A 23760-nucleotide genomic window follows, 5' to 3' on the forward strand; every position below is an offset into this window, starting at 1 on the left:
CTTCCACCTGGAAGGCTGCACCGACTCGTCATCTTTCCTCTCCTGTCACAGACCAGAGGAATGGGAGGGACGGTACGGTCCGTTTACCTGAGATGCAGGTGAAGAGAAGAGTCCAGGTGAATATGCATTTTATAACCTTATAAGCTACAAAGTCAATCTGTGCATTTTTGAAGCGACATGCAATGTGTCATAATGTTTTTTTTTAAGCTTATTCTGACAACTGGTGTTGTTTTGGGTCATTTTTCTGCATACTATGTTATGTTTTTGACCGTTTTTCAACATTCAAAACGATGACGTGTCCCGGCATGATAAACTGTGGTTTTCAGCAGTTGTTTCTGACACTTTTGCCATACTATAGTGTTGCATTTTCGATTGTTTTTTTTGAAATTCCATATTAGGGTGTTTTTGGCTGTTTTTCTGATAATGTCATGTTTTGAAATTTTTTGCCTTACTATGAATATATTGCTTCTTTGGAAATTTTTTTGGACATACCATATTATGGTGTTTTTGGGTTGTTTTTGCAACATGCTATGTTGTGGGGTGCCTCTGTACGTTATCTTATGCAGTTTTTAGCGACTTCTGCCTGTTGAATGACAGGTCATTTTTGGACATTTTTTGCCATACTATAGCCTTGCTTTTTGGGTCATTTTTTCGGCACCCGAAATATGGGTGTTTTAGGGAATTTATGCAACATTCGTTGCGATGGCGTGTCTCAGCATGCTAAGTTTATGCTGGTTTTAAGTTGTTTTCAACTGCTTTTTTTGAGACAGGTCATTTTTTGACATTTTTGCCATACTATAGCCTTGCTTTTTGGGTAATTTTTTGCGATACCCGAAATGTGGGTGTTGTTTTTGCAGTTTTTGCAACATTCTTTGCTAGGCGTGTCTCAGCACACTATTGTATGCTATTTTAAAGTTTTTTTTAAGCTTTTTTGGACAGGTCATTTTTTGGACATTTTTGCCATACTATAGCCTTGCTTTTTGGGTCATTTTTTGCGACCATGCTAAATTACGGTGTTGTTTTTAGGCAGTTTTTGCAACATTCTTTGCTATGGGCGTGTCTTAGCACACTAAGTTATGCTATTTTAAGTTTGTTTTAAGCAGTTTTTGGACAGGTCATTTTTTGACATTTTTGCCATACTATAGCCTTGCTTTTTGGGTCATTTTTTTTGGCACCCGAAATATGGGTGTTTTAGGGAATTTATGCAACATTCGTTGCGATGGCGTGTCTCAGCATGCTATTTTATGCTGTTTTAAGTTGTTTTAAGCTGTTTTGGGACATGTCATTTTTGGACATTTTTGCCATACTATAGCCTTGCTTTTTGGGTCATTTTTGCGACATGCCCAAATGTGGGTGTGTTTAGGCAATTTATGCAACAATCTATGCTATGGCGTGTCTCAGCACGCTATTTTATGCTGATTAAGAAGTTTTAAGCTGTTTTTGGGACAGGTCATTTTTTTTGACATTTTTGCCATACTATAGCCTTGCTTTTTCGTGATTTTTTGCGACATGCCATATTATGGGGTTTTAGGCAGTTTTTTGCAACAGTCTTTGCTATGGCGTGTCTCAGCACGCTAAGTTATGCTATTTTAAGTTGTTTTACGCTAGTTTTTGTGACAGGTCATTTTTTGACATTTTTTGCCATACTATAGCCTTGCTTTTTGGGTCATTTTCTTCGATACCTGAAATGTGGGTGTTGTTTGCATTTTTGCAACAATCTATGCTATGGCGTGTCTCAGCACGCTAAGTTATGCTATTTTAAGTTGTTTTAAGCAGTTTTTGGGACATGTCATTTTTGGACATTTTTGCCATACTATAGCCTTGCTTTTTTGGTCATTTTTTCGACACCCGAAATATGGGTGTTTTAGGCAATTTTATGCAACATTTGTTGCTATGGCGTGTCTCAGCATGCTATTTAATGCTGTTTTAAGTTGTTTTAAAGCTGTTTTTGGGACAGGTCATTTTTTGACATTTTTGCCACACTATAGCCTTGCTTTTTGGGTTATTTTTTGCGACATGCCATATTATGGTGTTTTTGGTTGCATTTTTTTTGCAACATTCTATGCTATGGCGTGTCTCAGCACGCTAACATTATGCTGGATTAAAAAGTTTTTAAGCAGTTTTTGGGACAGGTCATTTTTTGACATTTTTTTGCCATACTATAGCCCTTGCTTTTTGGGTCATTTTTGCGACGATGCCGAAAATGTGGGTGTTTTGTTTGCAGTTTTTGCAACATTCTTATGCTAATGGCGTGTCTCAGCACACTATTTTATGCTGTTTTAACTTGTTTTAAGCTGTTTTTTTTGGACAGGTCATTTTTGACATTTTTGCCATACTATAGCCTTGCTTTTTGGGTCATTTTTGCGACATGCTTTATTAAGGTGTTTTTAGCAGTTTTTGCAACAATCTATGCTATGGCGTGTCTCAGCACGCTATTATATTTATGCTATTTTAGAGTTGTTTTAAAGCTGTTTTTGGGACAGGTCATTTTTGGACATTTTTGCCATACTATAGCCCTTGCTTTTTGGGTCATTTTTTTTCGACATGCCAAATAATGGTGTTTTTACGGGCAGTTTTGCAACATTTGTTGCTATGGCGTGTCTCAGCACGCTATTTAATGCATGTTTTAAGTTTTTTTAAACTGTTTTTGGGACAGTCATTTTTTGACATTTTTGCCATACTATAGCCTTGCTTTTTTTGGGTCATTTTTGCGACATGCTAATAATTATGGTGTTTTTAGGCAGTTTTTGCAACATTCTAATGCTATGGCGTGTCTCAGCACGCTAATTAATGCTGTTTTAAGTTGTTTTCAAGCCTGTTTTGGGACAGGTCATTTTTTGACATTTTTGCCATACTATAGCCTTGCTTTTTGGGTCATTTTTGCGACATGCCAAAATGTGGTGTTTTTGTTAGGCAGTTTTTGCAACATTCTATGCTATTGGCGTGTCTCAGCACGCAAATTTAATGCTGTTTTTAAGTTGTTTTTAAAGCTGTTTTTTTGTGACAGTCATTTTTTGACATTTTTTGCCATACTATAGCCTTGCTTTTTTGGTCATTTTTTCGACATACCCGAAATGTGGGTGTTTTTTGCAGTTTTTGCAACATTCTTTGCTATGGCGTGTCTCAGCACGCTATTTAATGCTGTTTTTAAGTTGTTTTCAAGCTGTTTTTTTGGGACAGGTCATTTTTTGACATTTTTTGCCATACTATAGCCTTGCTTTTGGGTCATTTTTTCGACAGACCAAAAATGTGGGTGTTTTATGCAGTTTTTGCAACATTCTTAATGCTATGGCGTGTCTCAGCACGCTATTTAATGCTATTTTAAGTTGTTTTAAGCTGTTTTTTGGGACAGTCATTTTTTGACATTTTTGCCATACTATAGCCTTGCTTTTTGGGTCATTTTTGCAATACCCAATATTTATGGTGTTTTTAGGCATTTTTGCAACATTCATGCTATGGCGTGTCTCAGCACGCTAGGTTATGCTATTTTAAGTTGTTTTAAAGCTGTTTTTGGGACAGGTCATTTTTTGACATTTTTGCCATACTATAGCCTTGCTTTTTGGGTCATTTTTGCAATACATGCATAATAAGGGTGTTGTTTGCAGTTTTTTTGCAACATTGTTTATGCTATGGCGTGTCTCAGCACGCTATTTAATGCTGTTTTAAGTTGTTTTCAAAAGCTGTTTTTGGACAGGTCATTTTTTGACATTTTTGCCATACTATAGCCTTGCTTTTTTGGGTCATTTTTGCGACATGCCAATTAATGTGTTTTAGGCATTTTTTGCAACATTCCATGCTATGGCGTGTCTCAGCACGCTAATTTTTATGCTGTTTTAAGTTGTTTTTCAAGCTGTTTTTTGGGACAGGTCATGTTTTTTGACATTTTTGCATACTATAGCCTTGCTTTTTTTGGGTCATTTTTGCGACATGCCATAATTAATGGGGTGTTTTAGGCAGTTTTTGCAACATTCATGCTATGGCGTGTCTCAGCACGCTAATTAATGCTGTTTTAAGTTGTTTAAAAGCTGTTTTTTGGGACAGGTCCATTTTTGACATTTTTGCCATACTATAGCCTTGCTTTTTGGGTCATTTTTGCGACATGCCCATATTAGGGTGTTTTTGGCAGTTTTTGCAACATTCTTATGCTATGGCGTGTCTCAGCACGCTAAGAGTATGCTATTTTAAGGTTGTTTTAATGCTGTTTTTGGGACAGGTCATTTTTTGACATTTTTGCCATACTATAGCCTTGCTTTTTGGGTCATTTTTTGCAACATTGCCGAAATTAATGTGTTTTAGGCAGTTTTTTTGCAACATTCCTTTGCTATGGCGTGTCTCAGCACGCTAGTAATGCTATTTTTAAGTTGTTTTTAAGCTGTTTTTTGGGACAGGTCATTTTTTTGACATTTTTGCCATACTATAGCCTTGCTTTTGGTCATTTTTGCAACATGCCAATTATTAATGGTGTTTTTAGGCAGTTTTTGCAACACATTCTTTGCTATGGCGTGTCTCAGCACACGCTAATTAATGCTGTTTTAACTTGTTTTTAAAGCTAGTTTTTGGACAGGTCATTTTTTGACATTTTTGCCATACTATAGCCTTGCTTTTTGGGTCATTTTTGCAACATGCCGAAAATAATGGTGTTTTTGGTTTTTTTTGCAACATTCTAATGCTATGGCGTGTCTCAGCACGCTAATTTTATGCTATTTTAAGTTGTTTTAAAGCTGTTTTTTGGACAGGTCATTTTTTGACATTTTTGCCATACTATAGCCTTGCTTTTTTGGGTCATTTTTTCGACACCCGAAATTGTGGGTGTTGTTAGGCAGTTTATGCAACATTTTTGCTATGGCGTGTCTCAGCACGCTAATTAATGCTGTTTTAAGTTGTTTTAACTGTTTTTGGGACAGGTCATTTTTTGACATTTTTGCCATACTATAAGCCTTGCTTTTTTGGGTCATTTTTGCGACATGCCAAATTAATGTGTTTTTAGGCAGTTTTTGCAACATTCTTTGCTATGGCGTGTCTCAGCACGCTAATTATGCTGTATTTTAAGTTGTTTTTAAACTGTTTTTTGGGACAGGTCATTTTTGACATTTTTGCCATACTATAGCCTTGCTTTTTGGGTCATTTTTGCGACACATGCCAAATGGGGGTGTTAGTTTGCAGTTTTTGCAACATTCCATGCTATGGCGTGTCTCAGCACGCTATTTAATGCTGTTTTAACTTGTTTTAAAGCTGTTTTTTGGGACAGGTCATTTTTTGACATTTTTGCCATACTATAGCCTTGCTTTTTGGTCATTTTTGCAACATGCCATAATAATGGTGTTTTAGGCAGTTTTTGCAACATTCTATGCTATGGCGTGTCTCAGCACGCTAATTAATGCTGTTTTAAGTTGTTTTAAGCTGTTTTTGGGACAGGTCATTTTTTTGACATTTTTGCCATACTATAGCCTTGCTTTTTTTGGGTCATTTTTTTCAACATGCAATTATTGGGTTGTTTGCAGTTTTTGCAACATTGAATGCTATGGCGTGTCTCAGCACGCTAATTTTATGCTGTTTTAAGTTGTTTTAAAAATAAAGCAGTTTTTTGTTTTTTTTGGACAGCAGGTCCCATTTTTTGACATTTTTGCCATACTATAGCCTTGCTTTTTGGTCATTTTTTCGACACATTTTTGGTTTTTAGGCAATTTTTGCAATATGCTAAATGTCCTGCTTTTTAAGCTGTTTTTGTTGTTTCAACTGTTTTGGGACAGGTCATTTTTGACATTTTTGCCATACTCATAGCCTTGCTTTTTGGTCATTTGTTTTCGACAACCCAAAAGTTGTTTTAGCTTTGCAGTTTTTGCAACATTCATGCTATGGCGTGTCTCAGCACGCTATTTTAATGCTGTACTTTAAGTTGTTTTAAAGCTGTTTTTGGGACAGGTCATTTTTTGACATTTTTTGCCATACTATAGCCTTGCTTTTTGGGTCATTTTTGCGACATGCCCTAAATTAATGTGTTTTAGGGCAGTTTTTTGCAACATTCCTTTGCTATGGCGTGTCTCAGCACGCTAGGTTATGCTGTTTTAAGTTGTTTTAAGCTGTTTTTTTGGGACAGGTCATATCATTTTTTGACATTTTTTGCCATACTATAGCCTTGCTTTTTGGGTCATTTTTGCAACATGCCAAATTAATGGTGTTTTTGCAGTTTTTTGCAACATTCTTTGCTATGGCGTGTCTCAGCACGCTAAGTTATGCTATTTTAAGTTGTTTTAAAACTGTTTTTTGTGGACAGGTCATTTTTTGACATTTTTGCCATACTATAGCCTTGCTTTTTGGGGTCATTTTTTTCAACATGCCATATTATGGTGTTTTTGGTTTGTTTTGCAACATTCTATGCTATGGCGTGTCTCAGCACGCTAAGTTATGCTATTTTAAGTTGTTTTAAGAATCCAGCTGTTTTTTGGGACAGGTCATTTTTTGACATTTTTGCCATACTATAGCCTTGCTTTTTGGGTCATTTTTTCGACATGCAAATGTAATGTGTTTAGTTGGCAGTTTTTGCAACATTCTATGCTATGGCGTGTCTCAGCACGCTAATTTAATGCTGTTTTAAGTTGTTTTAAAACTGTTTTTGGGACAGGTCATTTTTTGACATTTTTGCCATACTATAGCCTTGCTTTTTTGGGTCATTTTTGCGACATGCTAATATGTGGTGTTTTTTTGCAGTTTTTGCAACATTCCATGCTATGGCGTGTCTCAGCACGCTAGGTTAATGCTATTTTAAGTTGTTTTCAAGCTGTTTTTGGACAGGTCATTTTTTGACATTTTTGCCATACTATAGCCTTGCTTTTTGGGTCATTTTTGCGAACATGCAATGTTAATTTGTTTGCAGTTTTTGCAACATTCCATGCTATGGCGTGTCTCAGCACGCTAATTAATGCTGTTTTAAGTTGTTTTAAGCTGTTTTTTTTGGGACAGGTCATTTTTTGACATTTTTGCCATACTATAGCCTTGCATTTTTTGGGTCATTTTTTTGCGACATGCCATATTATGATGTTTTTGGCATGTTTTTGCAACATTCCATGCTATGGCGTGTCTCAGCACGCTAGTTTTAATGCTGTTTTAAGTTGTTTTAAGCTGTTTTGGGACAGGTCATTTTTTGACATTTTTGCCATACTATAGCCTTGCTTTTTGGGTCATTTTTGCGACATGCCAATTAATGGGTGTTTTAAGGCAGTTTTTGCAACATTCCTATTGCTATATGGCGTGTCTCAGCACGCTAATTTTAATGCTGTTTTAAGTTGTTTTTAAAAAAAGCTATTTTTTGGACAGGTCATTTTTGACATTTTTGCCATACTATAGCCTTGCTTTTTTTGGGTGATTTTTTGCAACATGCAATATTAATGTGTTTTAGGCAGTTTTTTGTTTATGCAACATTCTATGCTATGGCGTGTCTCAGCACGCTAAGTTATGCTATTTTAAGTTGTTTTAAGCTGTTTTTGGGACAGGTCATTTTTTGACATTTTTGCCATACTATAGCCTTGCTTTTTGGGTCATTTTTGCAACATGCCATATTATGGTGTTTCAGGCAGTTTTTGCAACATTCCATGCTATGGCGTGTCTCAGCAGGCTAGGTTATGCTATTTTAAGTTGTTTTAAGCTGTTTTTGGGACAGGTCATTTTTTGACATTTTTGCCATACTATAGCCTTGCTTTTTGGGTCATTTTTTCGATACCCGAAATGTGGGTGTTGTTTGCAGTTTTTGCAACATTGTTTGCTATGGCGTGTCTCAACACGCTATTTTATGCTGTTTTAAGTTGTTTTCAACTGTTTTTGAGACAGGTCATTTTTTGACATTTTTGCCATACGGTAGCCTTGCTTTTTCGGTCATTTTTGCAACATGCCATATTAATGTGTTTTAGGTTGTTTTTGCAACATTCTTTGCTATGGCGTGTCTCAGCACGCTATTTTATGCTGGTTTAAGCTGTTTTAAGCTGTTTTTGGGACATGTCACTTTTTGACATTTTTTGCCATACTTGTTTGGGTCAATTTTGACAAATTAGTATACTATAAAATTTTTGTGTCATTTTGGGTCCATTTTGATGACAAAAAAATACTATCACGTTTTTGGCATGTACTATGATGTTGGGTGTTGTTTTTGTTAAATTTTAACGACATACTTCATATGACATGTTTTGTTAAATTTTGGGTCATTTTGATGACATACTATACTATGCATTTTTGGGTCTTTTTGGGTCAATTTTGACAACAAACCATGCCATGATGTTTTTCCGCGAATTTTTGACGGCATACTATATTATGATGTTTTATTGTCATTTGGGGTCAATTTTTACGACATGCTATACTATTGAATCACTTTTGAGTCAGTTTTGACGACATTGTATACTATGACGTCTTTGGGTCATTTCAGGTCAATTTTGATGACATACTACACTAATACGCTTTTGGGTTATTATGCTATTTTGGATGACAGTATACTATGACCTTTTATGCTATTGCTAACTACATCCTATATTAAGTATATATTACTCTCCTGATATTAAATCATGCTCTGAAATCTTGTTTCACTGTAGAAAATTACAACATCGAAGTCTTTTCATTGAAACCTGTTTGAATTCTGACAGAAGAATCAAAAACACAAAATGAGCTAAAGGCTGCAGCTCAACTGGGCTGAATACATCTCAGTCCTCATCCACAATCCAAGACTCAGCAAAAGAAAAGACACACACTTAAACCTTTCATCAGCCAACACAAACTACAAATCAGACGCCAGCCAATCACGCATCATGGTGATTACAAATGCAATCAATCAATCTTTTTTAAATCGTCAAAGGAGCTGAACATGGAACCTTTTTTGATGTCCTAATTTGACATTTCTTCTAAACAGTCGGCTTAAATTCCTACCATTCACACCGCAACACTTTCTAAAAGGTCAGTGCACAAGAATTCATAAAAGAAAAAAGAAAAGCTTTTAAAGCTGTTGCAAGAACCAAGTTACCTCATTGCTACAGCAACAGAGCCTTGTAATCAAAGCTATGGATACCAGTGACTTCCATCAATTATCCACACATCAAAAACCCAAATTTCAAGGGGTAATCAAAATATCACCCTGGATAATCTCACTTTAATTGAGTTTGCAAGTTAACTGATTAATAGGTGTCATTTCTGGAAATGCTCATGCGCATACACACAATAAACTAAACATTAGATGAGTTTTTCTTCTGTTTCCCCTTCTCTGGTTTAAATCAGTAAGAAGGGAAACATCAAATGAAGAAAAATGAACAGACCTCCAAAAAACAGCTGATGAATAGTAGCCGGAATAAAACGCACACGGGTGTAAACACATTTCAGAGTTTAGATATGGCATGTGAGGACGGCAGGAAAGTTTCCCTAAAACACAATAAGCCCAGAACGGATGCAAAGTTAAATAAAGTAGTTATTCTCAAATTTATTGAAGTACTTTTAGAATTAAGTTAAGTATGGAACTGTTTAAATAAAGCCAAATCAAATATGTTATAATGACATTAAATAAAGCACTGTTGGGGAAAAGTTACAGAAAACACTGTTTAAGTAAAGCTAAATAAAGTGATGTTATTATGAGTTTAATAAAGCCTAAAGAGCCTTTTTTCTTTTCGTTTTTGTGTCTGTGAGACAAAGAGAACTAAGGCCAGTCTCATGCCGTTGGTTTAAAAGAAAACATATCACAACGACTTTACGATCAATGTTTGCAATATAGTTATTTTATACATCCCATGTAGAAAGACTCGATACATTGAGTATAATTTATATATCGCCACTTTTGGTGCAGTTTTGCAATAATTTACTAAGAGTAGGGTGAGATGGTTATAGATTATGTCACATCTCTGTGCATGTGTTAGGGTTAAATCTACCTCTCTGTGTATCTGTGCGTGTTCTGCTGCTTACCCGTGCGTCATACTCCAGGACAAACGGAGGGATGTCGATCTGCTCGGGTCTGATGCAGGTGAAGAGCTGCTGCAGGTTGTCCAGGTAGCGAACCTTGTCCTTCATCCCCGACACGCTGAAGGTGGTGAAGAACCACGTTGAGACCTGAAAGAGGCCGTGGAAAGATGAAGAAAGAAGAGAGGAAACAAGAAAGGGACACTTCATCAGTTATAGATGGCATTTGATCTTGATTTACCAAGATATTAATCTTGCCATAACCCACGAAGAAGAAACTAAACACAACTTTATAAGCAACAACAGAACTAGATTAAGTATAATGAACCTTTAATGATCCCTAAGGAGAAGTTTGGCAAATGAAGCAAAAAGTTCTGCGTTTCCAGTAAACAACAAAGAAACAGATATAAACCAGAAAGCACTCAGCGAGCTCATATCTACGCCAAAGCTACAAAATTCTCTAAATATGTTTTTTTTAACAACAGGAAAACATTTAGAAGTTTTGATTTTGCACCTGGACCAGGATTAGCACCAAAATCCACAGTGTGATGGACATCCATATTGATTTTTGGATGATATCTCATGCTGGGAATGTTTGTCCAAAGAGAAAATTATCCAGAATTTCAAATGAGGCAGACACATAACCACCAAACTATTTAAAATGATAAGGTTACCGTAAAGGACTAATTCTGCAGGGATAATGTGCTGCTTGCATCATGCATTTACTGTAAGAGTCATAATAAATGTTTTAAAAAGTTGCCAATGACTAATTATGGTATAAGTGGATTTGAACATACTGTGTGTCTCAATAGAAATTAGTGTATAAAGGAATATGAAACGTAAATGATTACTTGCCAAAAAATGCAGTGACAAATTAAATTGAAAAGTATGACCAACAATTCTACTTTGAATACTACTATTAACATTTTAATTTTCAGTGCTTGTATCAGAAAAGCTCACACTAACATGATCCTTTCGGCCTGAATTTAAGTTCTGTTGAAGATGTAAATAAATAAATATAGTGAGTCTCACCTTGGAGCGAAATGTTGGATGTACAAAGTAGAAGGCCTTCAAATTCTTTTTAAATCTGCAAGACATAAATCAGGATACAGAAAGGAGTGACTCAATATCCCTTAAACACAGCAGGAGAAAATCAAGTTGTGTGAAAGTGAAGACTATAAAGACGAGGTGACACAGAGGACAGGATGTTTGTTAAATCACTGTAGTTTTGTCTAAAAGTGCGGGATGCTGTCCCAAAAACGTAACTGTCATCTTAAGCCCAGGAAACCTCTAACACACAAAAAAATCTAAAGCCAGTCAGTCTTCATTCAGTGCATATAGAAAAACATTCCTCTCTTTTTGTGTCTTACAGCCTAGAATCAAAACCCCGTAAATCATGTCTTTTTCCAGCTTTATTAACAAGTTTTATCTTCACAGCATTCAGTTAATGAAAAGAAGAAAAAACTGAAAAACTTGAATAACAGTCTGGAAAAGTAATCCTGATAGAGCTGCCTTTTGCTTCAGTTATATGACATTCTCGTTTGGATATGTCACGATCAGCTTTATGCACATAGATTGGAGAATTCTTTTGCGATTTTTCTTGCAGAATTGTTGAAGTTTAGTGAAATTTGCAGTGAGCGCTGATGGACTTGATTCACCTTCTTGTCCACGAGCCACTGCGTTGACACCTGAAGGTGATTGGTTACAATTTTAGGGGGAAAATTTAATTTCAAAACTTAGTGTTCGTACCACCAGGAAAAGTTTTTGTAAATCAATCTGTGGAGTGAAACTATGAAACAGTTTTTAATGTGGAGCTAAAACAATTTCCAAATACAAATCAACTTAAATTCAAGTACAAAAACATGATTTCAAAGGGATGAAGAGGGAGTTTGATAATCACCAGATGTTTACAGGCGTTACTGTTTTTTATTTGGTAACTAAATATTTATTTTTTTCCTCGCTTATCTTCCCCTTTTTTCTGTAAATAATAATGAAAAACTGTAGATATCTGATTTTGGGAATGGGGTTGTATGCACGTATGTTTAGTTAATTAGAGTATAGGTTAAAATGAATAGGAAAGCTGGTTAATTAAAATTCAATGACTGAATGAGGGGTGCGATTAAACGAGTTAGTAATTCTTCTAACTCCTTTTTGAAGAAGTAAACAAAGTCATCATATCTTTGACCATGTCTTTTGTTTCTCATTGTGTGTAAATATTTTTTTGTCTGTCTGCTTGTTTATATAATCATTTCTCTATTTTCTTTTTTACACGTATGAAATAAATCAGATTGAAAAAACAACTTTTTAAATGTGGTGGTTTATAATGTGTAAATACAGCTGTTAGAAAGTAAGATTTAATTTTTTTATTTCACAGAAACATTAGGTCAAAAAGTAAACATTTTGGCATGGTATGATTTTGTAGGCACGCTGCATGTGCTGTGTGAGGAGACTGCTTCAGGCCGGTGTTCTCCATAACAGACAACTCATTGTCTTTGTACGGTGGCTCATCTTTTCACAGCCTGGAGATATATGAACAGACAGACTTAAATACTTTGTAAAGTCTGACTTTCAGTACGCAAAAGTACTTTTTCCTCTTGTCTGTTCTACAATGAAGACACTGCTAATGCCAATCACTCAGTTTATGTTTGTTCCAAAATAAATAAAAATGTAACAGCACATCAATTTCCAGGCGAGAGCTGCCTGACCCTGAACATTAAGGACATTCTGAGTAAATCATTTATTTTTCTTGTCAACAAATCAAATGAAAAGACCAAAACCTACAATGAACTGATCCTAAGCAAATATTTTAGCCAGACCCTGATTTACAGTATTTTATTCCTCTGTGCCATAGAGATCTGCTGTTATCCAAAAACTATTAAAATCTCCTCAGTGAGCCAAACTGTTGCATCGGGTGAAATGCTCGGTTACCATCAACATGGGCACACTGGTCTATTTGGAGTCACTCCCACACTCATTGTTCTGCTGCACTAAAGAGCAACAAATGGTAAATGGACTGGAACTTGTATTTTCTCGGGCCGGACCCAAATATTCAGCCATTCAGGTAATTATTAATTGGGTAGGTATTCAGTTTTCTGTGTCAGTGTGAGCAGAACCGTAACGCAAACCCATTTTGACCTTTCACCACCCAAATGAAATCAGCTCAGAGGTGTGCGCCAACTCTTAAAAAAATCCTGTTCTTGAGATATTACAAGAATGAGCTGTGAGGCTTTTCAAGACTTTCTGAGGTGCATGGATTAAACTTTGATAGTGAATTAAGTCATTTCTTGTTGGTTGTGTGACGCTCAGAACAATTTATCCACTGTTTTAACGTGGCAATCACAGACTGACGCCACAGCGAGGGAGAGGCTCGCTGCTTCAAACTGCAAAGCAAGTCACGCAGGAAGTCACAAACACAATGGCATCAAATCCTGTCAAATTTCAAAATAAAACACCCTGTGCAGATTGTTTTGCTTTACTAAATTATCTACAGCAAGCTATGATTTATGGACGTATGCACTTGTTGACAATGTTGTTGTTTTCACTCTCACTGCCAGAATAAAGGATTGCAGGTTTTAATTACTGTAGCGAGCATGAAATAAGGTCAAAATTTAGTTAAATGTTCATAGTGCCAACATCCAAAAAGAAAAACTGTGTAATACGCAACCAAATATATTCACTTTTTTCTCAACTGAGCAAAGGAGCAACAATGAAGATGGGAAAGGAAAAGCAAAGAAAGATGAAGAGCAGCAGTGAATTATGCACGCTTTGCTCATGATGTACTTATTCAGACATCCTCGCCTCGGTGTCTTCATTTTGTTTGAAATTTTAATATACAGATACAAAAATGAGCACAAATAACCAAACTGCTGATCCCCTGTGTCATCGGACTGAGGCTAACCACACCAGTAAGCCATCCCAGGTATCGCGTCTCATGAGTTTTTTCGGTGTGTACCACCCGACCTGATAACATGCTAAGCGAAACAGAGATTGGTATTGAACAGCCTAATCCACTTCAACTGACATAATTCTGAGCACAGCTTTACTTTTACCTGAAGTTAAACTCGTGAGCCGAAACAGCCTGCAAAGGAAACTCATTTTAGCCACTTGTCTCCATGATCTCATTTCCTCAGCTCATTACCAGAGGTGAGGACTGGAATTCACTGGTAAATTGAGAGCTTCACCTTCACACAAAACTGTTTATACAACGACAGTCTGGTCCCAAAACCACAGATGGTGCACCGATTCAGCCTGTCACTCTCAGACACCTCACCATCACCTCATGAAAAAGGACACTTGAACTAATCATCTAAATGCACCGTTACCTGGCAAAGAACCATGAACTCAGAGCTGGAGGTGCTGACCCCCGTCCCAGCCACTTCACCCTCGGCTGCAAACCGCCACAGTGTGCGCTGGAGGTCACGGTCCAGTGAAGCAAGACAACCACATCATTGGCAAAAAGCAGAAATGCAATCTTGAGGTCACCAGAACAGAATAAGCCAGTTAACTCGGTGATTCCCTGAAAGATGTGAGCCACAGTCTGACAGTTGAGAATTATTGTCCCTGATTTGGCAGGTCCAAAATACCCAGACGCTCAGGGTTAATGTCTGACAAGCTGAAGTAACCTAAACTATGATAACAGGCCACACACCAGCAGGTTATTTTCAAATTTCAGTGACAGACAGGTCATATATAATCTACTCAGCACTGGTTAGCAGAGAACTGACAGTGCATGTCATGGCACGACAACGACAATAACACGCCACATTTACAACAGTTGGCTCTGTCACTCCAAAGCTGCATCACTAAGCTGCATCTGCTCATATAACACAAAACAGTCGACCAACGAAGGGAGGAACTCAATCTTTTATTTGACAAACGAGCTCAGAGGGGAATCAGGAGTACTAAACCATGATGTGGAGCTTCTGCTCTGGTCCAGCGCGGCACCCTGAGGGGACGAAAATAATGATCAACCTCATCTGTCTCCTAGAGAAAGTAATCAACATCTCCCTACTTAGCCAGACAGTTTTGGAAGCTTTTGTGTTCATGTTTGGCTTTAGTCTGCTGGTTAGGTCCTCTGGAGCCAAAATGCATCTGCAGCAAATCAATAGCTTGATGGGTTAAGCATGCTGGACATGCCAGACCAGGGATAGTGGCTCCACTGGCTGTGTAGATCGATACTGACTCGCAAAGCCAGAGGAGCGGAAACTGCTTGAGAAGTGACTTAGAAAGCTGGGACAAAAGTAGAAACAATAAGCCTTTAATAACATTTACAGAAGAAAGTTTTTGTTTATGTGAAATGTGTTCCCTAAACATGATCCGAAACACAAAGACTTTTGTGCTTCGTGCCCTGCAGAGAATAAGAACAATAAGTGCCAGAGGAAAGGCTTTGATTTGAGACTGATCTTCTGCACAATGGCTCCCAGGCCAGGTCCTTGACAGTGAATTTAACCAAGACAAAAAATGTATCATTCCAAAAAAAGTTTCACCATCCGACACCACAAATGTTAATATGTTTGCCCTAGAACATACAAAAACTACAGTTACCTCGGCCTACACTTCAGCACCACAGGTAATCTCAGCAGAGATGTGAACGGCCTGAGAGAGAAGGCAGGAACAGCTTTTCAGGCCATTAAAAGAAACATAAAATTAGACATCCCAATTAAAATCTGGATTAAAATACTGGACTCAGTTAAGCCCCTTTTCCAGTGGACAAAAGCCCCATTAACAGCCACTTATATCTGGGTTTCATATTTAATGGAAATGGTTACAATCAGCATTAACTCCTGGGTCAAATGACTCTGCAGTGGTTGAGGGTATTTATCGGCTCCAGCTCTGATCAACAGTGATGGAAATACGACATCCGGGGGACGCACTAATTATAGCCCCAAAGCCGGCACAATGCAATGACCTACTGCTACTAAATACTGTCAGTCTCTGACAAGATGTTAAACAGGGCAACGATTACGTTTGAGGCTTCATTTTGGGCCAGGATCGCCAAATAGACTTTAGTCTACAAACCAACAGTTATTTATAGGTATAAAAATTTTTTAGTAGGAAACGTTGACTTCATTATGTTGCATTATTGCATTCCTAATATGAGGTGTGGGCTGGGTCCAGATTGACTTGCCGTCCGGACTTTGAGAAAGTCTGCTCTACAGAGATGCACCTTCAGCCAGTTGGTTCTGGGACAAAACCACAAGCAGAGCCCCCAGACAGAAACCCCATTAGACCAAACAACATTGTAATATAAAACAAAAAGAATACTTCTTGACACATTGGAAAGAATCAACCAAAAACCAGAGCAAATTGGAACACTATTTTCCCCAAACAGGTCAGCAGAATAACTGACCACAGTGACTGATCCAACTGAAATCTTTGACCAGACTCAATGAGCAGTGGCACAGCCTCGCAATCGAAAGATGCCGTCACAGGCAGGCCTGGCGTCCCAAAGGTGACAACTTAAATATCTGCCAACTTTACCAGGACATCAGAGACACGTACTCCCCACAGATAACAAACACGCACAAAGATTTTAAAAACATGACGACAAAAAACTCCCATACCTGCTGGCTGAAACAGAAATGTGCAAACACAGCAGCAAGATTTGTGGGCTGCTGTGACAGGAAGCGGGCGTCAAACGGAACAAAACCACCATGAAGACTGTTAATCCCCTGTGCATTTCTATCATTTCCTCATCGTTTGCACTGTGCTGATCTCATATCAAAGACATACTGTACACACCAAATTCTATACTTTCAACAGAAATGTCTACATTTTTATCTTAAATCAGGGTTTCGCACACAGGCATTTATTTGTAGTAACCTGCAATAATTAATACATCCGCCGCAACAAACTGATTTGATATTTTTGGATCTGGACCGTTCATGAGTGCTTTTGGAATATATGTATACTGTTCTGCTATCGACTGCATCACACTCTCAGGGTGCAGAGTGTACTCTGGACACAAACGGAGCAGCAGAACATCAGGCGCAGTGAAAATGAAACTTAACCATTCAGCTCTGACTAAATCGACAGATCAATTATCCACCCGACGACACAAAACCCTCAAACTGCTGCTGAAAGAAAAAAAAATAACTCGTGGCAAAGGATTTCCACCTGAGCTGGACACAGGATGGTAAAAAAGAAATTTGTGTGAAATTTTCTCAAAATCAGCATATGAATTTCTGAGCTGTGACCACAGTGACCTTGACCCTTGACCACCAAAATCAAATCATTTCATCCTTGAGTTAAGTGAACATTTGTACCAAAATTGAGGAAATTTCCCCTAAGACCCATTTTTGCTTATTTCCTATGTTGTTCTTTTTTTTTCTTCAGTCAAACTGTAAAGCACTTTGAATTGCATTGGATTTGTTTGAAAGGTGCAATATAAATCAAACTTGATTGACTGATTTGAAGTGTTCACATTCACAAATATAGGACATCCAGCCATGCAGAGACCCTGAAAACGAAGCGTCTCAGGCCATGACTGTCGCTGCCATGGAGGCATAAAAAAGACGACTTCACTAAATCATAAAGTTGAGCCCCGTCTTTCACTGTTAAATGTCAACCCTTTTGGGAGTAACAGATTCTATGTTTTACTACTCAAATTGTTTCCTTAAGGCGACCAAAGTGCAATAATTAAGTCAAAAGTTGTACAAATAAAACACCGTAGGCTTTAAAACATTATAATCAGCCGGTTGGTGGCTGTCAGATCGTTTCTATTTCCGTCTAACCAGTCCAACCTCACACAATAATGTTCCAAGAGCCAAAGCTAAAGTTTGCAGAGAGTTTGTGGAACTTTAAATAACCTTGACATTTAAAGTTGATTACCATTACACCCCGAGCTGCGGCTCTCTGTGATGAATCAGCGACTTGCACTGAAGCGGTCATGGTTATTGGCTGAAAGGGGTTTCCCTGTTTCCGATGAAAGGGGAAGCTGAATGAAGGTGTCTTCATTCATGTTTTTGCTTTTTTTTCACACTCTTAACTCTCCTCTGTGTGACTGAAATAACCAGCTCACGACTTTTACAACCTTTATGTGACGAATGAATCATGTGAAACAAAAAGGGCAAACATCAGGAACATGTTCAAGTCTTGAGGGCCTCACTTACTGAATTTTTCCAGACAGAAGAAGGTTGAAAAAGGTGTGGTTGAAACCAAGCGAATGACCAGTCTCAAAACGCAATGAGCAGAAAAACACGGGCGTTAAAAGGTGCACAATGACTACATGGAGTTTCCCACTCACACAGGAAGCGTGTTTGGTTGTGGTTACTAGAAACTAGAAAGACAAGAACTAAAAACTCCTGATTAACGCACTGAGCGCTGCACTCTCTCTTCAAGTTAAGAATGCTCTTTTGCAAATGCCCTTTGCCCTCGTGTTTGAGTAACATTTGTTTAAAAGAAAAAAAGAAAAAGAAAAGAAAATACAGCTCCCAGGTGTTAGGGGAATGATGAAGTCCTTTTTAAACAGACTTATATATTTTTGATCTGTTTAAAACAGAAACCAGCTGTGTCACTGCTATATACTGGTATAGAGACTGATCCGGTACTGTGGAGTGACATATGCAGCAATGGTGTTACATGTAAACTAAAGTCAAGATTACTTCAGTTCAATTTTCTTCATCAAACTTATTTCACTCCTTCAAAACTACATGGGTTTAACCCCAATCCCTCACCCTTTTGTTTTAGACGAGGCCGAATTGATCATTGTAGTAAACTACAAGGCTTTTGGCAGATGATCTGTGAATCTCTCAGTGGATCCCTAAATATGACTTTTGGGCAACCTCACAGAAGCACAGAGCTCACAGAAATCTGACCGACTATCACCAAAAAATGCACTGCAATGAGACGGAAGTGCGATCTCCCACCGCCGGTTAGACTGTGGTTCAGCTGTATTTATCTAGAGAGGATAACTTACTCACTAAGGAATAAAATATGTTTTTTTTCTATAAAATATGGCAACCTTTTATCAACTACATGGAGAATCACCCATCCCACATGATAAAATAACGGCCTGCGTGATCTTCCTGTTGTCACCTCACTAGCGTTATGATACGCCATGTTGTTGTTATTAATGCTATCCTGTTTCTCATCATTTTATTTTTTTCTTTGATTGTATTGTTGTACTTGATTTCTGTGTAAATCTTTAGCGCAAATCTTTAGTGTAAATTTATTTTATTGTCCGTTAATTTATTTGTGGGTTTTTCTTAATGTAAGAAATTTTGTATGTCATTGCTCGAGCGTGCACTGTCTTTAGTGAAAATGCTTTTACAGTTTTTGCTCCGTCACCTTGGTGTCACCTTAAACTTGAATCTTTTATCTGCCTGGGGGTTTTTAAAAGAAGAATTTAGGACCCTCTGGGCACTGGATGCACATGTATGGTCTCTGAATGCTGCTAATTAGCTGTTTGTTTTAAGTTTGTTGCTTATTGCTTGAGTGTGTTTTTTGTTTTTAGCCTACTGGTTCTTTTGTGTCAAAGTCTTCATACTGACTGTCTTGACCAGGTCTCTGTTGGAAAAGAGATTCTGAATCTCAATGGGATTATACCTGGTCAAATAAAGGTTAAATAAATAAAACCAAAAATATAAATAAGCATTTTTGTACTGTCAATTTGTGACTGTGTTGTTTGTATATTTTGGGAAAAAACAAAATAAAATATTCATTAAAAAAAACAGTGCTAATAACTGCAACAGTGCTGATAGAGCTAAAAGTTATATATGCAAAAACGTCCATATGAGCACGGTTCAAAGCAGCCGTGCTGAGCTGGCGTGTTAGTGTATGCACACATACTGCAAAAAGAGCGCTGCAATGTTGGGCTGCTCATGACACGACATCTTAGTGTATCATGGGATAATGCTGTGTATGTGGTGACACAGTGTATTCAGAATCAGAAAATCTAAAATTATAAAAACAATCTTTGAAGTTTCTCATCACTGATTTAGATCCAGTTTTAACTTCTGGACTGCATCTGTCCGGTGTTTGACTCAGCAACGATGACATCTCAGAGACCAATTATCATCCATATTTTGATCTTGAGATAAGTGAATCTGAAGTGAGTGAGGTTATTGCTCCTTTAGTTTCTACACTCTTTATTCTTTGTTTCGGATTTGCACCTTACTGTTAACTCTTTTACATTTCTGCGATAGTGTACATTTGTTTTTTTTGCAGCCAGCTGATAATCTTTATTGTTTGTATCTTGTTTTTATTTGCACTCTTTCCTACTTTGTACTACAACTGCAGTTACACAGCTTCATCTTATCTTCAGCAATCATTATGAGGAGCCACTGAAGGCCCATTTATCGACCCAAACAAATATAATCTCAGTTTTGCATGTGAATCCTGTGAGTGTCCTATCCAGAGCTAGTTCAGAACAATAATCTGCTTCCAAACTTTGAACCCTCTGATTAAGGCTGAGTCACAGCCAATACATCACCCCAAAGAAACGCTCCAAGTTTGGGTTTCCTGTTCCAAATATGGCCGCCAGATTTCCAAAAACCCACAGTGAAACAAAAGCGTTTCAAAGCTCGTTTTGCTTTTCCAAGAGTCTAAACACAGTAACCTTGGCGGTGTCATACTGTAGCATGAACAATGTATCTGAACCCCGATGCAGCTGCAGAAGTCAGAGGAGGACGGAGTGAGAGCCAAAAAAAGGCCAAACGACGGTCAAATGACAGTCAAGCCTCACAGAAGATGCTGCTTTTATCATATCTAGCAAAAGATTTGACTCTGAGGAAGTAAGAGAAGATTTTAACCCTGCACTTTTACATTTCATTAAGATGTTGCACTCTGTCTTAAACATTTTAGCATCTGGATCAACATCTTGTGCTGTGTTCAGACTCTTTTCACAAGCATTTAAACATCAATGAGCAACTTGGCAAGAAACCTCCCACAAACTCCCAAAAGGTGTTATTATTATTATTATTATTATTATTATTATTATTATTATTATTATTATTATTATTAAGTGATTATTAGATATGGTAATGAAGAAATATATCATAAAAACTGGTTGAAAAATTCAGAAAACTAAATAATAAATCTTTTACTTATATATTCAAAATTAAGTTACATAAGATACATTTTTTTTTATACTATTTTTCCTTTTTAAGGTAATTTTCTTGTTTGATTTATGATCTTTTTCAATCTCCTCTTTGTTTCTTTTTCTTCTTCTTTTTTTTATAATATTTTTTGCAAATTCTTTGAGCCATTTCTTGTTAACTTTTCAAAGGTTTAAATAGAGATACATAAAAAATAACGCCAATGAGCTGTCAAAGCCTGTCAGATTTTTGTTGCATTTGCAGGACGTTTCTGAGACTTTTCGTATCATTTCTTAGAAGGAAAAAAAACCCTCACGCTTTATGGTTGATAGGCAGTTCTGGCTATTAAAGACCGGAGACGTGGCTGGCCAGCAGAGTTAGTCAAATGTTTGCAAACCCAAAACATGCAGCACAGAGCATGTAAGTCGTGCCCTTGTGTGGGTGGAAGGTTAAAGCAAAAAGAGCTCCAGAGTTTTCTCATTCAGTCATTGTGTGTGGCAAAAGACAAAACTGAGAGGAGAATGACTAAAACAAAAGGAACTAAGCTAATGTCTAATCTTATAAGCTCTCTACTTGACTTCAAAGTGATCACATTTAACACACATGAGGAGCTTTGATCCAACACGATCGTTCCAGTAACTGGAAAATGTAAAAACTATCAGTACAGAACGTCACACATCTCAGAAATGCACTCAGTGTAAGGTTTAGATTATGTTCATTTGACTCATTGTCCCATCTATGCACTCCTCCCACAGGAAGTTACTCAGAATAGCAGATCAGTTTAATGAGGAGCGTAAATTGTTCAGACTGACTTGGCGTCGACGATGTCGTAGAGGTTCTTGAGGAAGTCGGTGTCCAGGTGGTTGTGCTCGCCGGTCAGCGTGTGGAAGTAAACCATCACGTATTCCTTCACTGTGATGTGGTCCATTACGTGGATGAAATACAGCAGAGCCTGCACACGTAAACACAAACTACATCAGTGCACACACTTTTATAGGCCTGGACTGTACACAATCTTCTATATATTTTTTTGTAGTTTTATATTTTATTTGAATTTCAGGCCGCTGGTACTTGGTGTAATGGCAGGTTTGGTCACTTTTGTGTTTATAATATGCACAACTTAAGGTTTAGTTTATTTTGGTGTTAGTGTTGGGTATTATGGACTACAAACATATGTGCACACAAATGAAATTAATTTGCACACAGCCATAAACACATGTGAATACAAACACACAGATGCTTAAAACACGCACAAACATCACATGCAAACACTCAGAAATGAGCACAAACAACTTGGCATCTCATCTTCATTTAAAGATGAACATCTGCTCAAAGATCTACTGACTGACTGTAACATCCATATGAAGCATTTTATTTTGAAATATCTCTCTTATTTTGGTACCTTTTCAATGTCGATGACGGTCACTGGAATGTTGCGTCCAACCAAAACCATCACTGTCCTGCCACACATGTCCACACCTGGTGACACACACAATTTTAAAGGTTAAACACACACACACACACACAGGCACACACACACACACACGCACACACACACGCACACACAGGCAGTGTACAGGCACTGGAACAGTTAGCTGATTAAGTGTTTGGGCCGTTGGTTGGACAAAACCAGACATTATAAGATGTAACAGTGGACTCTAAGAAAGTTTGACAGCCCCCCAAAAAAGTTTGGATATTTTACAGACTAGACCAAAAAGGGACCTTTTTGTGTAAAACGTAAAGAGAAACAGACTGTGATGATATCCAAATCCTTTTTCACCTAAATCCAACTGAATACAGCACAGCATCTTGAGTATCTAAAGTTTAAGCTGATAAAGTTCACTGTTTTTTTTGGGTTTTTTTGGTAAGTATACACTCATTTGTGCCTGCAACATTTTCCAAAAAAGTTGAAACGGGCAACAAAAAAACACCTGTTTGGAATTTTTTTCAGTTTAAATAATTCTAAACTGAATCTTTTGTTTCTGGGCTACTGCTCAGACAACACCATTTTCAAAAGCATCATTTTGGGCGCTGACAACTTGAGATTTTCTCATGTTGCAGACTAAACTAAAATAAAAAAACATTTGAAAGTTGCAGCCTTAATTCATTTGCAGTGATGTAATGACACAGCCCCTTATAATCTCAGTTATCACTTTGGAGTATTCCAAAATATTAGTAATACTTTTGAGAATCTGACTGCCTGTAAAAGCCCTTCTGAGAAAAGCTCTGCTCGGAGGTCGTTCTAACACCAGCACTTGGTTTGCTGCCTCGTCAAATTAAAACCTGTCCCCATAAAGAAAGTGACAACATCTCTTTGGAAAGACTGAAAAGCTGTCGGCATTAAGCAGCTTAGCTCCATCGCATGTGTACGTGACGATGCTCTCGATTCTGTGTTTGTATCGATGTAAAATTCTTCTGAGGGCTGTGTTTTGTTTAAACCTTTTCTTTTATGCGAGTTCTCTGTGTCCAATGTACCCAAGTTACTGTTCGTTAATCCTGTGTTTGTGTTTTTCCTCAATAAAATACAATCCTCTCTTTACTGCAGCACGACAATGGAAAAAAACAAAAAACAAATCTGCCTCGTGTCAAAGACAGCAGTATGTCAGTGTATTCAGTCATCACTTTACATCCTTTATTAATTAATCTCAGCTCTTTAATTCACTGCATTTTGTTTCGTCCTGATGCTTTTGTGTTTTTGTTGAGCAATTTTGTCATTTGTATATTCTCTAAAGTATTATTATACATTTCATTTGAAGTAAAAAAAACAAGTTTAATCAAATAAATTATGCCGTAGGGTCTGAAT

At 37.4% G+C, this 23760-nt stretch overlaps 1 protein-coding gene across 1 annotated transcript in view; it reads right to left on the minus strand.

Annotated features, from left to right (window-relative positions):
- The window catches only part of gdap2 (ganglioside induced differentiation associated protein 2), a 42217-nt gene continuing 18457 nt past the window's right edge, over positions 1-23760 (minus strand). Inside the window, exons 10-14 of the mRNA XM_042495189.1 lie at positions 22360-22436; positions 21770-21909; positions 10954-11008; positions 9928-10071; positions 1-87 (exon numbers count right to left, since the gene is read on the minus strand). Coding sequence (XP_042351123.1) covers positions 46-87; positions 9928-10071; positions 10954-11008; positions 21770-21909; positions 22360-22436 — 458 coding nt within the window. The 3' untranslated portion in view covers positions 1-45. The remainder of the gene's footprint in view (positions 88-9927; positions 10072-10953; positions 11009-21769; positions 21910-22359; positions 22437-23760) is intronic.

The sequence above is a fragment of the Plectropomus leopardus genome, chromosome 10, assembly GCF_008729295.1.
Source record: "Plectropomus leopardus isolate mb chromosome 10, YSFRI_Pleo_2.0, whole genome shotgun sequence".
Taxonomy (NCBI): Eukaryota; Metazoa; Chordata; class Actinopteri; order Perciformes; family Serranidae; genus Plectropomus; species Plectropomus leopardus.